The sequence below is a fragment of the Balaenoptera musculus genome, chromosome 6 (assembly GCF_009873245.2).
Source record: "Balaenoptera musculus isolate JJ_BM4_2016_0621 chromosome 6, mBalMus1.pri.v3, whole genome shotgun sequence".
NCBI classification, from domain to species: domain Eukaryota; kingdom Metazoa; phylum Chordata; class Mammalia; order Artiodactyla; family Balaenopteridae; genus Balaenoptera; species Balaenoptera musculus.
Window position 1 is genome coordinate 89,040,299 of NC_045790.1, and position 13,037 is coordinate 89,053,335.

At 34.6% G+C, this 13,037-nt stretch overlaps 1 protein-coding gene across 4 annotated transcripts in view; it reads left to right on the forward strand.

Annotated features, from left to right (window-relative positions):
* FSD1L (fibronectin type III and SPRY domain containing 1 like) overlaps nt 1–13,037 on the forward strand; it is a 67,069-nt gene that overhangs the window by 33,350 nt on the left and 20,682 nt on the right. For all 4 annotated transcript variants that reach the window (XM_036856256.1, XM_036856260.1, XM_036856257.1 and 1 more), the window contains exons 6-8: nt 3,910–4,031; nt 8,557–8,766; nt 9,970–10,068. In XM_036856256.1, the coding sequence (XP_036712151.1) occupies nt 3,910–4,031; nt 8,557–8,766; nt 9,970–10,068 (431 nt within the window). The remainder of the gene's footprint in view (nt 1–3,909; nt 4,032–8,556; nt 8,767–9,969; nt 10,069–13,037) is intronic.

Sequence of the window (13,037 nt, forward strand, 5' to 3'; positions counted from 1 at the left end):
TACAGAGTATTGAGTAGAGTTCCCTGTACTATACAGTATTTTTCGTATATTTTATATCAGGGAGTGTTTAAAGACTTGGATCATTCTTATAAATCCTGGATGTAGAAAGGAGATAATGAGAGTTTGAAAGTGAAAAGTATTGGCTGTATGAGGAATGGATGCTAGGTAGGTCAGTTTTCTGGATAAGGTATATGTGGGTTATATGTGCTGGAATTTGCTATAAGTAATCCATCTTCCACCCTGGCTAGAGTATTCTTCTGTTTAGCCACCTACTGCACAAAATCCTGCTCTGGTCCGTGATTTTCTGGATTAGAAGTCACTTCCTAATCAGGCTTTGGGCCGTCCAAAGACTTTGAGAGAAACCTTGCAGTTATTTTCTCTTTGCAAAAATAAAACTAAGAGGAAGAGATCCTTGTGTTCAGCTTGTACTATTAGAAATGAACCTAATGGTACATATATACGATGGAATATTACTCAGCCATAAAAAGGAGCGAAATCTGGTCATTTGTAGAGAAGTGGCTGGACCTAGAGTCTTTCATACAGAGTGAAGTAAGTCAGAAAGAGAAAAACAAATATCGTATATTAACGCATATATGTGGAATCTAGAAAAATGGTAATATGAACCTCTTTGCAGGGCAGGAAGAGAAACGCAGACGTGGAGAATGGACGTGTGGACACAGGGGTGAAGGGTAGGGTGGGATGAATTGGGAGATTAGGTTTCACATAAATACACTACCATCTGTAAAATAGATAGCAGGTGGGAACTTGCTATAAAGCACAAGGAGCTCAGCTTGGTGCTCTGTGATGACCTAGATGGGTGGGATGGTTGGGCGAGGGGAGTCCGAGAGGGAGGGGATATATGTATACATACAGCTGATTCACTTCATTGTACAGCAGAAACTAACACAACATTGTGAAGCAAATATACTCCAGTAAAAAAAAATGGGCAAGGTGAATTAAAACATTCCTAACCACATGGATCCTGTAATGTAGAGAATTATCTGTGGATTTTAGATTGTTAGTTTGGGCTTTGAGGCACAGTTGTCTAAATATATTCAGTTTAAAAATAAAAAGTTCAGTCTTTTGGAAAATTATAGCATTGTTGTACATCTAACTTGATTTATGGAGACTGAAATTTTCATTGTCTAGAAAATAAAAGTCATTATTCTTTTTTTAGGCTTTGATAGGCCTTTCTGATATATCTTTAGGGGATATAATTTTTCTTTGAGGCCATAGTGATATTTTTTCCGCCAGATTTATCTTGAAGAGTGTACATACTATGCTTTTATTTGTTGGGTTTTTTTTAGTTGAAGTATAGTTGATTTACAATGTTGTGTTAATTTCTGCTGTACAGCAAAGTAATTCAGGTATACATAGATGTATACATTTTTAAATATTATTTTCCATTATGGTTTATCACAGGAGAGGCCATAATGGTTAAATCAAGTTTTACAGATAAAGTTTCAGGTTTAAATTCCTTAAAATACTTTCAGATATTTTTCTCAGCTGTTCTCAACAAACTTTTAAATCATCAGGTTTCGAAGCAACCAAGTAAGTTCAAACCTGTTCATTGATTTAGTGGGCATTTACCAAGTACCTATCTGAATATAGCTCTTTAAGAAGTCTTTAAATCAAAAGATAGTTGGGACTGTCAAGAACAACATATGTAAGATTTAGCCTTTGTTCCTAACTTCGTATTAATGTAATCTGAAATTTTATTATTGAGAACCAAGAGCTTAAAGTAATAATGTGTGAAATGCTCAGCGTTATACTTGGCATTCAGTTAAGTGTGAGTTCCCTTCTCCATAAATTGTTTTTTAGTATAGCACTTCCTTTTTTTTTTTTTTAATTAAAGTGTTGTTGATTTACAATGTTGTGTTAATTTCTGCTGTACAGCAAAGTGATTCATTTATACATATATATATTCTTTTTTTATATTCTTTTCCATTATGGTTTATCACAGGATATTGAAGGTAGTTCCTGTGCTATACAGTAGGACCTTGTTGTTTATCCATTCTATTGATATATATAATAGTTTGTATCTGCTAACCCCGAATTCCCACTCCATCCCTCCACAACCCCTTCTCCCCCTTGACAACCACAGTCTGTTCTCTCTGTGTGTCTATTTCTGTTTTGTAGGTAAGTTCATTTGTGTCATATTTTAGATTCCACATATAAGTGATATCATATGGTATTTTTTTCTCTCTGACTTACTTCGCTTAGTATGATAGTCTCTAGTTCCATCCATGTTGCTGCAAATGGCATTATTTCGTTCTTTTTTTATGTCTGAGTAGTATTCCATTGCATATATGTACCATATCGTCTTTATCCTTTCATTTGTCAATGGACATTTAGGTTGTTTCCAAGACTTGGCTATTGTGAATAGTGCTGCCATGAACATAGAGGTGCATGTATCTTTTTGAATTATAGTTTTGTCCAGATACATGCCCAGGAGCAAAATTGCTGAATCATATGGCAACTCTATTTTTAGTTTTTTGAGGAACCTCTATACTGTTCTCCATAGTGGCTGCACCAATTTACATTCACACCAGCAGTGTAGAAGGGTTCCCTTTTCTCCACACCCTCTCCAGCACTTGTTATTTGTAGACTTTTAATGATGGCTATTCTGACCAGTGTGAGGTGGTGCCTCATTGTAGTTTTGATTTGCATTTCTCTAATTATTAGCGATGATGAGCGTTTTTTCATAGCATTTTCGTCTTGATAAATTGATCAGCTGTTGTTCACTCTTTGTTACTACTAAAGTGACTACTTTCCTAGTTTTAAGATGAAAGAAAATGACTGAATACAGCAACAGTGTGACATTTTTCATCCCCAAGTAACTGAATACAGCAACATGTTTGATACCTTTCATACCATTGATCTTTAGGGTAGTTTGGTAGATCTGAATGACTAGGCCTGGTATTCCCTTTGTTTCTGCAGCTCTATTTACTTCCTCTGCCAAATTCTGTACTAGGAGGACAACATTCATGAATAGCATTTTTGTGTCATTCTTTGACCAAAGATAATAAGGAGAGTTACTTTGTGATACATGTGGAAATCTACTGTAATATGAAAAATTGAAATTTGAGATAAAATAACAAATGAATAGAATATGAGAATTTCTTTTCATCTCTAGTTTTAATTGACAGACAGTTTCCCCCTGCTTTGGGTAAAATGATGTCTGGTATGGCTTCTTTCTTTTTTTGTTTTGTATACCACATTCATCTAAAATATATTTATTGAGTTTCTGTTATTTCCATGGCATATGGTTTCACAGGGCTGTTTCTTCTTGTCTCCTTCCATTCAGCTGATGTTGATACATCAGAGTGATACCTACTAGCATGGTATTCAAAACTGTAATTTTACTTCTCTCCTTTCTCATCCATGGCCTATAGCAGCTACCAAGCTATGCAGTATTTGGTCAGTGTACCTCTACTTTTATTTAAGGACACATGGAATAGCTGTGACAACTAGGCAGAATGTTTGAATCAGGGTATATTTACAGTTCATTATTTGGCATATGAAAAGGAGTGAGGCTGGCATCAGGAAATCAGATTGAGTGTACAGAGGTTCAGATGACTGTTGGGTCTGTTAAAGATGATTTATCTTGGATATTTGTCTCTTGAGTTATTTGTAATTTTATGCAATTTTATAAAACTGGCTGGAGGAAAGTTCTTTAAAGGTTATCTTAAATGTCTTTAAATTTAAAAATATTTTACAGTTTTTTATTAAGTTAATTTTCAAAAGATCTAAAAGCAAATTTCTATTTAGTTTTGTTACGTTTGTTAATAGCTTCTGAAATCACTAGAGCAAAGTAAGTTCTATCTGTTCGTTTTATAAGTTAAATAGGATACGATACTTCCCATTCTTTTATTTTTAAAAGAATGTTTATGTTTGTGTTTTCTGTAGAGTGACAATGGCTTCAGCTTTTCGCCTTTCTTTGAAACCAAAGGTCAGTGACAACATGACTCATTTAATGGTGGATTTTTCTCAGGAAAGACAGATACTGCAAACTTTGAAGTTTTTGCCAGGTAAGTTAGTACATATATTACATATAAAGTTATTTATAAAACCTTTTTTTTCCTTCAAGATTTTTCTGTAATGAACATTAGAATGTAAATATTAAGGAAGTATAGTGTGATTTTTTTTTCTTCATTCAGCTAAGGAATAACTGAATTTGCTAGTCTTTATTTTTAGAGAATTATTTTACTGATAGTAAAGATTCCATTTTAAGAATCCCAGAAAGGGATACCTTTTGTTGCTAGTTTGGCAGAGAGAAGCAATATGCCATGGTGGTTCACAGTGAGTCGTGGGGCCAGACTTCTAGATTTGCATCCTGGCTACCACTTACTTGCTGTGTAGCCTTAACAAGTTATTTAACTCTCCCTCATTTTCTTCATCTTTAAAATGTGATGTTATCCTTCTGGGGTTTTTATAAGGATTAAATGAATTGAGAACTCTAAAGCACTTGAAATAGTACCTGGCACATAGTTAACACGCAGTGAATGTTAACGGTTATTATTACCATTATTGTGGTGGTTGCTGGTTCAGATGGAATTTTACTTCCAGTAATAATGTGTTAGCATTGGTTTAGTAGAGTATTAGTATGAGGGTATTCCAGCAGTCAGAACCATTTGAAATTGAGTCCCAAGTTATTGTCCACAGGTGTGAAAGAGCCAGGTAAGGACCTTTCGGTCATTATTCTCTTTTTAATAACATCAAGTAATGTGGTTACGTTGATAGCTAAAACAATTTGGACTTGGTGATTTGGGGGATCAGGAAATCTCTTGAAAGCGAAGTGTTTTACTTACAGGCTTATGGTTTTTGGAGGTTAGCTGTTTTTGAGTAGAGAATGTTGATCATATGAAACCATTCTTTTCTTCTCTGAAGATTTGGTCCAGGACTTTAGAATATGATTGGAAAGACAAAGTTAGTAGTCATGAAACTATAATGGAACTAGTAATGGTAGTACAAGTGAAGTATTAACTTGTGTGGTATAGATCAGAAGTTCTAGAGGAGTTTAGAGAAGGAAAAGATGAGAGAAGGAATCATAGTTGTAGAGGAAGGAAGTATACATCCTTGTCAGTGGATACCTACCTGTAAATTGGCCTTTCAGAATTCCTAACCATTATATTTTCTTTCACACTACTACTCAATTCAGAAGGAGAGTCAGGAGTGGTAGATTGTGAATATACACATGAGTAGTAGTAGTTTGATTTAAAAAAAAAAAACTACTACAAAAGTAGTCCTCTCACCATTACTTTCCTTCTCTTGGATTTTCAGTGATGGCTTAACAAACCACGGCCATGTCTGCCGTACAGTCAAGTAGATTGCATGCACAGTTAGGATTTCCTCTTTTGCAAACTGTTAAGACAGTCTGAAGGAATGAGGTATAATGAAAAGCAAGAAATCCTTTTGTGGAGGAGTTTCATCCTGAAGGAAGGTATAATAGGTTGTTAAAATTTATGAAAGGTGAATTCATATTACTAATTTTTTGTATTCTGCTATAGCATAAAAATTTCCTGTAAGATCCAATCAGATTAACTTAAAAATGAATACCTTCATCCCTTAATAATTCCTTCTGTAAACACTGCAAAAATCAACTCTATACTGAATTATGTATAGTAATGAGTTTTGGACTTATCTGAGTCTGAAAATTGTAAGTGATGATGATGGATGATAATAATTACAGTCATTTTCTTCTGCTCTAAGCCATTATTTATACATTGAAACTTAGAGTTTATATCCTTTCTGAGCCTTTGCAGCCAAGAAGAGAAACATGTTTGTGGCAGTGTTGATGTCAATTGTCCTTTTACATTCACATGCAGAGAAAAACATTAGCAGAATTCTTACACCAATGTCCACACAATTTAACTGTTGCTTTATGGAAGTTGCTGTGAATTGCTTTCCATTCTCATTTCTAAAGAGAGTTCTGCCTTTCCTAATATTTTTATATTACAAGTTTACGAACATTCATCTTCCTCTGAACTTTTATTCCACATTTGTTGAAACTCTTCTCTTACTTCTGTTTAGAATATTGGGTGAACTTCCTACATATCAGATCCAAGTCACTCTTAATTTGACCTACCACTCTTTTTTTTAAATTTAATTTTTATTTTATATTGGGGTATGGTTGATTTACAATGTTGTGTTAGTTTCAGGTGTAAAGCAAAGTGATTCAGTTATCCATATGCATATATCCATTTTTTCAGATTCTTTTCCCATATAGGTTATTATAGAATATTTGACATACCACTCTTAAATTATCTAAATTTTCTTTTTCCCTCCCAAGTTTGCTTTCTCCTGGGGTCATTATTCACAAGAAAGAAGAATCTTCTTGCCAGTACATTCTTACTGGAATGGTAGCTGAATTTGGGAGATAGATAGTGGGGAGTTAGCTGGACCCACTTACAAATTAAGTGATTCTCCCTGTATACAAGCCTCTTGAGACATTCAGTACAGGTTTTAACTCAGCAAAACTATAAAATTACTACATGCCATAGGCCGTTAACATTTCCTCACATGTAGGCACTGCACAGCATATTAAATTTATGAATGCCTCTATCTCTTCCCATAACAATGAATAGTAGTCTGTATTGCTTATGTTCCGGTAACAAGAGACTAACATCTGTAATGTATTATAGGGACAAAACCCCTACAGACAGATGAAGGAAATTAATCATAATGAGAAATGATAAATATTTCTTTGTCTGTTGTCTTACTGATAAGATATATCAGATTCCAAGTATTTATTGTACAATTACACACATGCAGTAGTTCAACTTTGAAGACTATAGCTAATGGAGATCAATTGTCCCACCTCTCTCCTTTCCTCCCTTTCTTACTAGTTAGGCTTGAAGATTTAAAATGTATATCAAATTCCTTTCATCTTGGTCTTGATTATTGTATCTAAGATATTTGGTTTACTTTGTTATTTGTTAGGTCTCACATTGCTTTGAATTTTCATGTATAGAATTCCTTTGTTGTTATTGTTATAGTTTTTTACAAAATTAATACTTTGTTTTTTAGAACAAGTTTAGGTTTATGGAAAATTGAACAGGTAATACAGAGAGTTACCATATACTTCCCCTCCTCCCCCACATACAGTTTCCGCAGTTATTAATGTCTTGCATTAGTGTAGTACTTTTGTAGTAATTGATAAATTATTATTAGCTAAAGTCCACAGTTTACATTAGGGTTCACTCTGTGTTATACAGTTCTACGGCTTTCGATGAATGTATCATGTCATGTATCCACCACTACCGTATCATACAGAATAGTTTCACTGCCCTAAAATTCCCTTGTACTCTGCCTGTTCATCCCTTGTATCCTGCAGCCTTGCTATAAGCTTGTTAGTTCCAGGAGTTTTTCTGTTGATTCTTTGAGATTTTCTACATAGACAATCATGTCATCAGTAAACAAAGACAGTTTTATTTCTTCCTTCCTGATTTGTATATGTTTTACTTCTTTTTCTTGTCTTATAGCATTTAGCTAGAACTTCCGGTACAGTGTTGAGTAGGAGTGGAGAGAGGGGATGTCATTGCCTTAGGAGAAAAGTATCTACTTTCTCAACATTAATGTTAACTGTAGGTTTTTTTGTAGATGTTCTTTATCAAGTAAAGTTCCCTAGTTTACTGAGAGCTTTTGTCATGAGTGAATGTTGGATTTTGTAAAATATTTTTTTCTCCATCTATTGATATGATCATGTAATTTTTCTTCTGATCATCTGATTTTTCTTCTACTGATGTGATAGTTTACATTAACTAGTTTAGAATGTTGAACCAACCTTACATACTTGGAGTAAATCTTTTAAAACTTTCTTTAGCAACAAAAGGTTTAAATACAGTACTTGCAGTTTCACACATTTCAGACACATCTGTATCACTGGAGGACCACATTCTCCAGTTAGCCTGCTATTTAAATGGAACATCTGTTAATGTTGAGGAGCTATGGAAAACCTCTTTCATGGAAAAGAAATTGATTAATGTTCATTCATGTTAATTGTGATTCATTTACCTCAGTTTGTTTTAATGAATCATAGAACTCTTTGGAGAAACATTTAAAAATTCTTAAATATTTTGTGGGATTGCGGAGTTCATTTTTGTTCAGTGTTGAGAAATTACAGTTATTTTATAAACTAGGTTTTTTAAATACATTGAAAATACCTTGAATTATTTTAATCTTTGGATTCAAAGCAAGTTATTTTATTTTGTCAATAGTGATTTAATTTATATTCTCCAGCTGTTTGAAATAGCAGATTAAAAACGTGATGAGCAGTAACAAATCATTCTTGATTCTTTATTCTTAGCATGTTTGAATTGCTTTTTGCTAACTAGGGTTTTAATATACTTTGAATAAGTCTATGAAAAACTTTGAAATATGAATTTTAAAACAGAGCTATGAAAAATGGTTATTTTGCATTTATAAGGTATCCCTTCTCTTAGCCTGATTCAATTGAACAGTTTAAAAGCGACATGAAAAGCGTAATTTGAACGACAAACGTAAATACTGGATTAGTACTATAGTGAGAAATGAGCTTTTTTTTTTTTCCTTCAGTCCCCAAAGCTCCAGAGATAGATCCAGTAGAGTGTTTGGTGGCTGACAATTCTGTAACAGTAGCTTGGAGAATGCCAGAAGAAGATAATAAGATTGATCATTTTATACTGGAATATAGGAAAACTAATTTTGATGGACTTCCACGTGTAAAGGATGAGCGATGCTGGGAGATAATTGATAATATTAAGGGTACTGAATATACACTATCAGGTAAGATGACTGCATTTCATGAATCTCATTCTTGGAAGATAGATGTAATTGTGAAAAATATTTTGAATTACATTGAAAGATGAAGTTATTAAGTTTCTTTAGCCAAGCTGACTTTTTGTATATTTATCATGGAAATGAATTTCTCTTAAAATATCAAGAAAACCTTCATTTTAATTACTTCTGGATATTTGCAATCTGGTAAAACAGTGTATTTAAAACAAACATGAAGGGATGTTCTGGAAACTGTATTTCAGAGTGACATTTAATTTTTACCTTGGTTTTCTAACAATAAAAAAAGCTGTCAATTTTCTAGATGTATACACTACCCCGCATTTCAGTGATACTGTAAAGACTTGCCTTTACCCTTTTTTGATAAGCTTCACGATAATACTTAAAGTTAAGCTATGACTTGGTATTAGAAATTTGTGTGTTGGCCTTTTGATAGTCTTTAAAAACATATCTCCATGTATAGGGGACTTTGGGTATTTGAAATGGCCAAATGTTGCCTGAGTTGTTCAGTATTTGTTTTATGTGAGCAGTAACATTAGTAACGTTACCATTACTGAGCACTTACATTTGTCAGGAGCTGGGCTGAAGTGTATTACACAGTACATCTCATTTAATCAGTACAATACATCTCATTTAGTCTTTACGGTGAAGAGGTTGGTTTTCTCTTTTCTATTTTAACAGATACAAAACTGTGGCTCCGTCAAGTTGTTGAAGGTCCCATAGCTAGTAATTTTTGGATTGAGATTTTAATCTAGACCTGACTGACTTCAAAGTTTTGCTATTAATCCTTATGCTTCACTTTCTCTTTAAATTCATTTTTCACATATGAAACAATGTGTCATAAATATAAAAATTCTATAGTGTCTACTTTCCAGAAATTGAATATGTTATTTTAAACTGTAGTGTCTCTCCATGAATGAAACCTTACTTATAATGAGGCTTGAGAGTATCTTTTTATTGCTAGGTTTAAAAAGCCCAGTGACAAACTGTATAATTTATTTTGAAGAAAATAATAGACAAATCATGATTTCTCTTATTTCAGGCATTATCACCCTTTTAACATAAATTTGTACCCTTCCTGAGTGAAAAGATAGTTCCAGGGAGGGAAAAATGTCTGTTTGAAGGTTCATACTCATACTTTTGGAGTAGATTCCTTTACTTTTCATATCTGAAAGCCATTTTTCATTTTTTCAGGCCTAAAGTTTGATTCAAAGTATATGAATTTCAGAGTGCGGGCTTGTAACAAGGCTGTGGCTGGAGAGTATTCTGATCCAGTGACTCTAGAGACCAAAGGTAAGATCAGTAGCTACTTGTACAGCATGAAACAGAACTTGACATCAGTCATTATTCCAGACTTCGTGACAGGAAACATTTCACGTATAGTTGCCTTCCTTCCCCACCTTGATCCCCCCCCCTTCCCCCCACCCACCCTGCAAAGGAATTCTCAACAGGAGGAATTTTAAGATGGGAAAATTAGGACTACAGTAGTGGTTTTCATTAGTTTTTCTTTTACCGTGGTTTCAGATGGGTAAAATAGACTGATGATGGTGTTATGTTCTCTCATGCATACTTACTTTACAAATTTCAGTCTAGTATAAATACATTCGCATGACTGAAGTTTTCCCAGAGTTTTCCCAGAGAATGGATTATGACTCAATAATGGGGAAGTACGTATTCAGTTTAGTTCAGCTTTTTGTATTCTAAAATCTTATTGTAGAAATTAACATTTATATATTTTATTAATGTTTACAAAGCTCACAAGTCTTCATTTGATCATTGAAACCATCTTGAGAGATCAGTAGAATAGATATTATTGATATCCATTTTTCAGGTGGAGAAAGTGAAGTTAAAGTCTGTTCCTAGAACTAGCTTGGAAAGTTGTGAATAAGAATCGATTTACAAGTTCTGTGCCAGCCCTTATTGTGGGCCTGGAATGTAAGTGCTTCTAGTCTCTGAGAACAGTTTGGATTTACTGTAGAATAACATATTTAAACACAAGATTTTTCAGGTATTTACCAATTTGAAGGCCGCAGTGCTAGAGGTCTTTCCAGTTGTGAGGTGATAACTGACTCAGTTTACTTCCAGAATCAGATTCTACACATTGTTGTTAGATAGTTGGGCCTTAGAGTGTTCCACTGACCTCTGGTTCATACAGCATTTAAATAGGGTTTGAATGCCAGAAGTTTGATATGATTTGGAGGCTGATATAAAAATATCATATTAGAATAAAGCAAGATATGAGGTTCATAAGTTATTGACAAGACAAATTCATAAGAATATGTTTGCATCAGAAAGATTAAAAGAAACAAAACTAAGTCAAAGTAATTTGGATTAGCAAATGTTTTTATTTGAGAACTACAGATAACTTAGCCAAGAAATGCAATTACTTAGAATTACTTGTTAACAAACTGAGATGATACTGTGGTTTCTTTAGAGATTTTTACCATTTCACAAATAGTCATATTTACAGGCAGATAATCCTTCCTACATAACTTGAACTGATTTTAGCCCTTGTCAGGTAAAATTGCATTATTATTAATATCCTCCCTCAAGAATATTATATGTTTTTTATTTCTTTTGTTCCTTCTCATTTACTTTTTATGTTTAGTGACCAAACTTGGGCCTAAATGTGGTGAATTGTAGATTTCCATTCAAATTCCATAGATTCAGGAAAATGAATAACTGGCTTGAGGTTTCCTTGGAGCTGGGCTGTCTGCTCCTGTTAGCAATGTCTAGATTTTACCAGTCAAATTCTTGGTTTTAGGGTTTGTAGGGAAAGACTAAGTTGATTCTAGTCCTTTTGAGCAGTTCTCTCTGTGGGGTAAACCCCCTGGGGTTGGGTTAGACTGATACTAAACGCTGCAGCCCACTGAATCTTCTGGGACCTTCTGGGAGACTCAGAGTAAAATTATCTCTTTTTTTTTTTTTTTTTTTGGAATTCCTTTATTTTTAAAAAATTTATTTATTTATTTATTTTTGGCTGTGTTGGGTCTTCGTTTCTGCGCGAGGGCTTTCTCTAGTTGCGGCAAGCGGGGGCCGCTCTTCATCGCGGTGCACGGGCCTCTCACTATCACGGCCTCTCTTCTTGCGGAGCACAAGCTCCAGACGCACAGGCTCAGTAGTTGTGGCTCACGGGCCTAGTTGCTCCGCGGCATGTGGGATCTTCCCAGACCAGGGCTTGAACCCATGTCCCCTGCATTGGCAGGCAGATTCTCAACCACTGCACCACCAGGAAAGCTCTAAAATTATCTCTTAAGAAACTATGGGTCACAGGTTTTCTAGGGTTATTCCATACCACTGGAGTGGCCACTAATGACAACAGGAGCTCCAGAGAAAAGTCAGATTTTTAAAATGCTGTGTTAAACAGTTGTTTACTAAGTCTTTGACTTGTTGCAGCCCTTTTTGGCCAACCAGTAGAAATAAGTATATGAGCAAAGAACTGGAGGGAAAGGGAGAGAGATGGAGATTTAATAGTTGAGGCCTACCAAAACTTCATATCCTGCCACTTGTGGTGCTTGGTATGGAAAATAGTGAACATTGTTAATATCTGTCTCTCCAAGTGTATGTAACTCTATTTCTTCTGTTACTGGAATTGTCAAAAGTGATGAATAATATTTCTTATGACCAGAATTTTTAAAGTACATTATCCCTTACTTCCTTGTAAAGGTAAATGATGTGATATTAATCACCAATTACTTTCTAGCCTCAAATGTTAGTGTCTATGATATAATTTTACAGTGCCTGGAAAGCAGCCACCAACACAACCTAAACACATGAAACATATCTGTGTCTGTGTTCTGATTTTTTTGGTACTTTGTTTTCACACTTTTAACGATATGGAAGCTAATATCTGGCCATATTACAGGGCTTATATGAGAGACAGGACTAAAATTTGAGACCTCACTTTTGAGGCCAGTCTTTTATTTGCTTTTAAACTGCATGGTATTATCTCTCTTACCTTAGAGAGCCTCTATGATTTAGTTGAGGCCTCATAAAGGGACAGTGTCCAAAAAAGAAGAGATAAAAGGTTGCACCCCTGGGACTGGAACCCATGCTTTTCTGTTTGGGTGCTGTGGTATTTGATAAATCTGGTCTCAAGCGGCTTGGGGGTGATACCTGTTTTTGCCACCCTTGACTCTACTCATCTCTCCATCATCAAACACAGGGAATAGCTTTAGGATTTGTTTCTTCCCTTAGGATTTTAACAGGCAACTGAGAGTGATGGCACCTTAGAGTTATATCCAATTTTTCTTTCTCTCAAA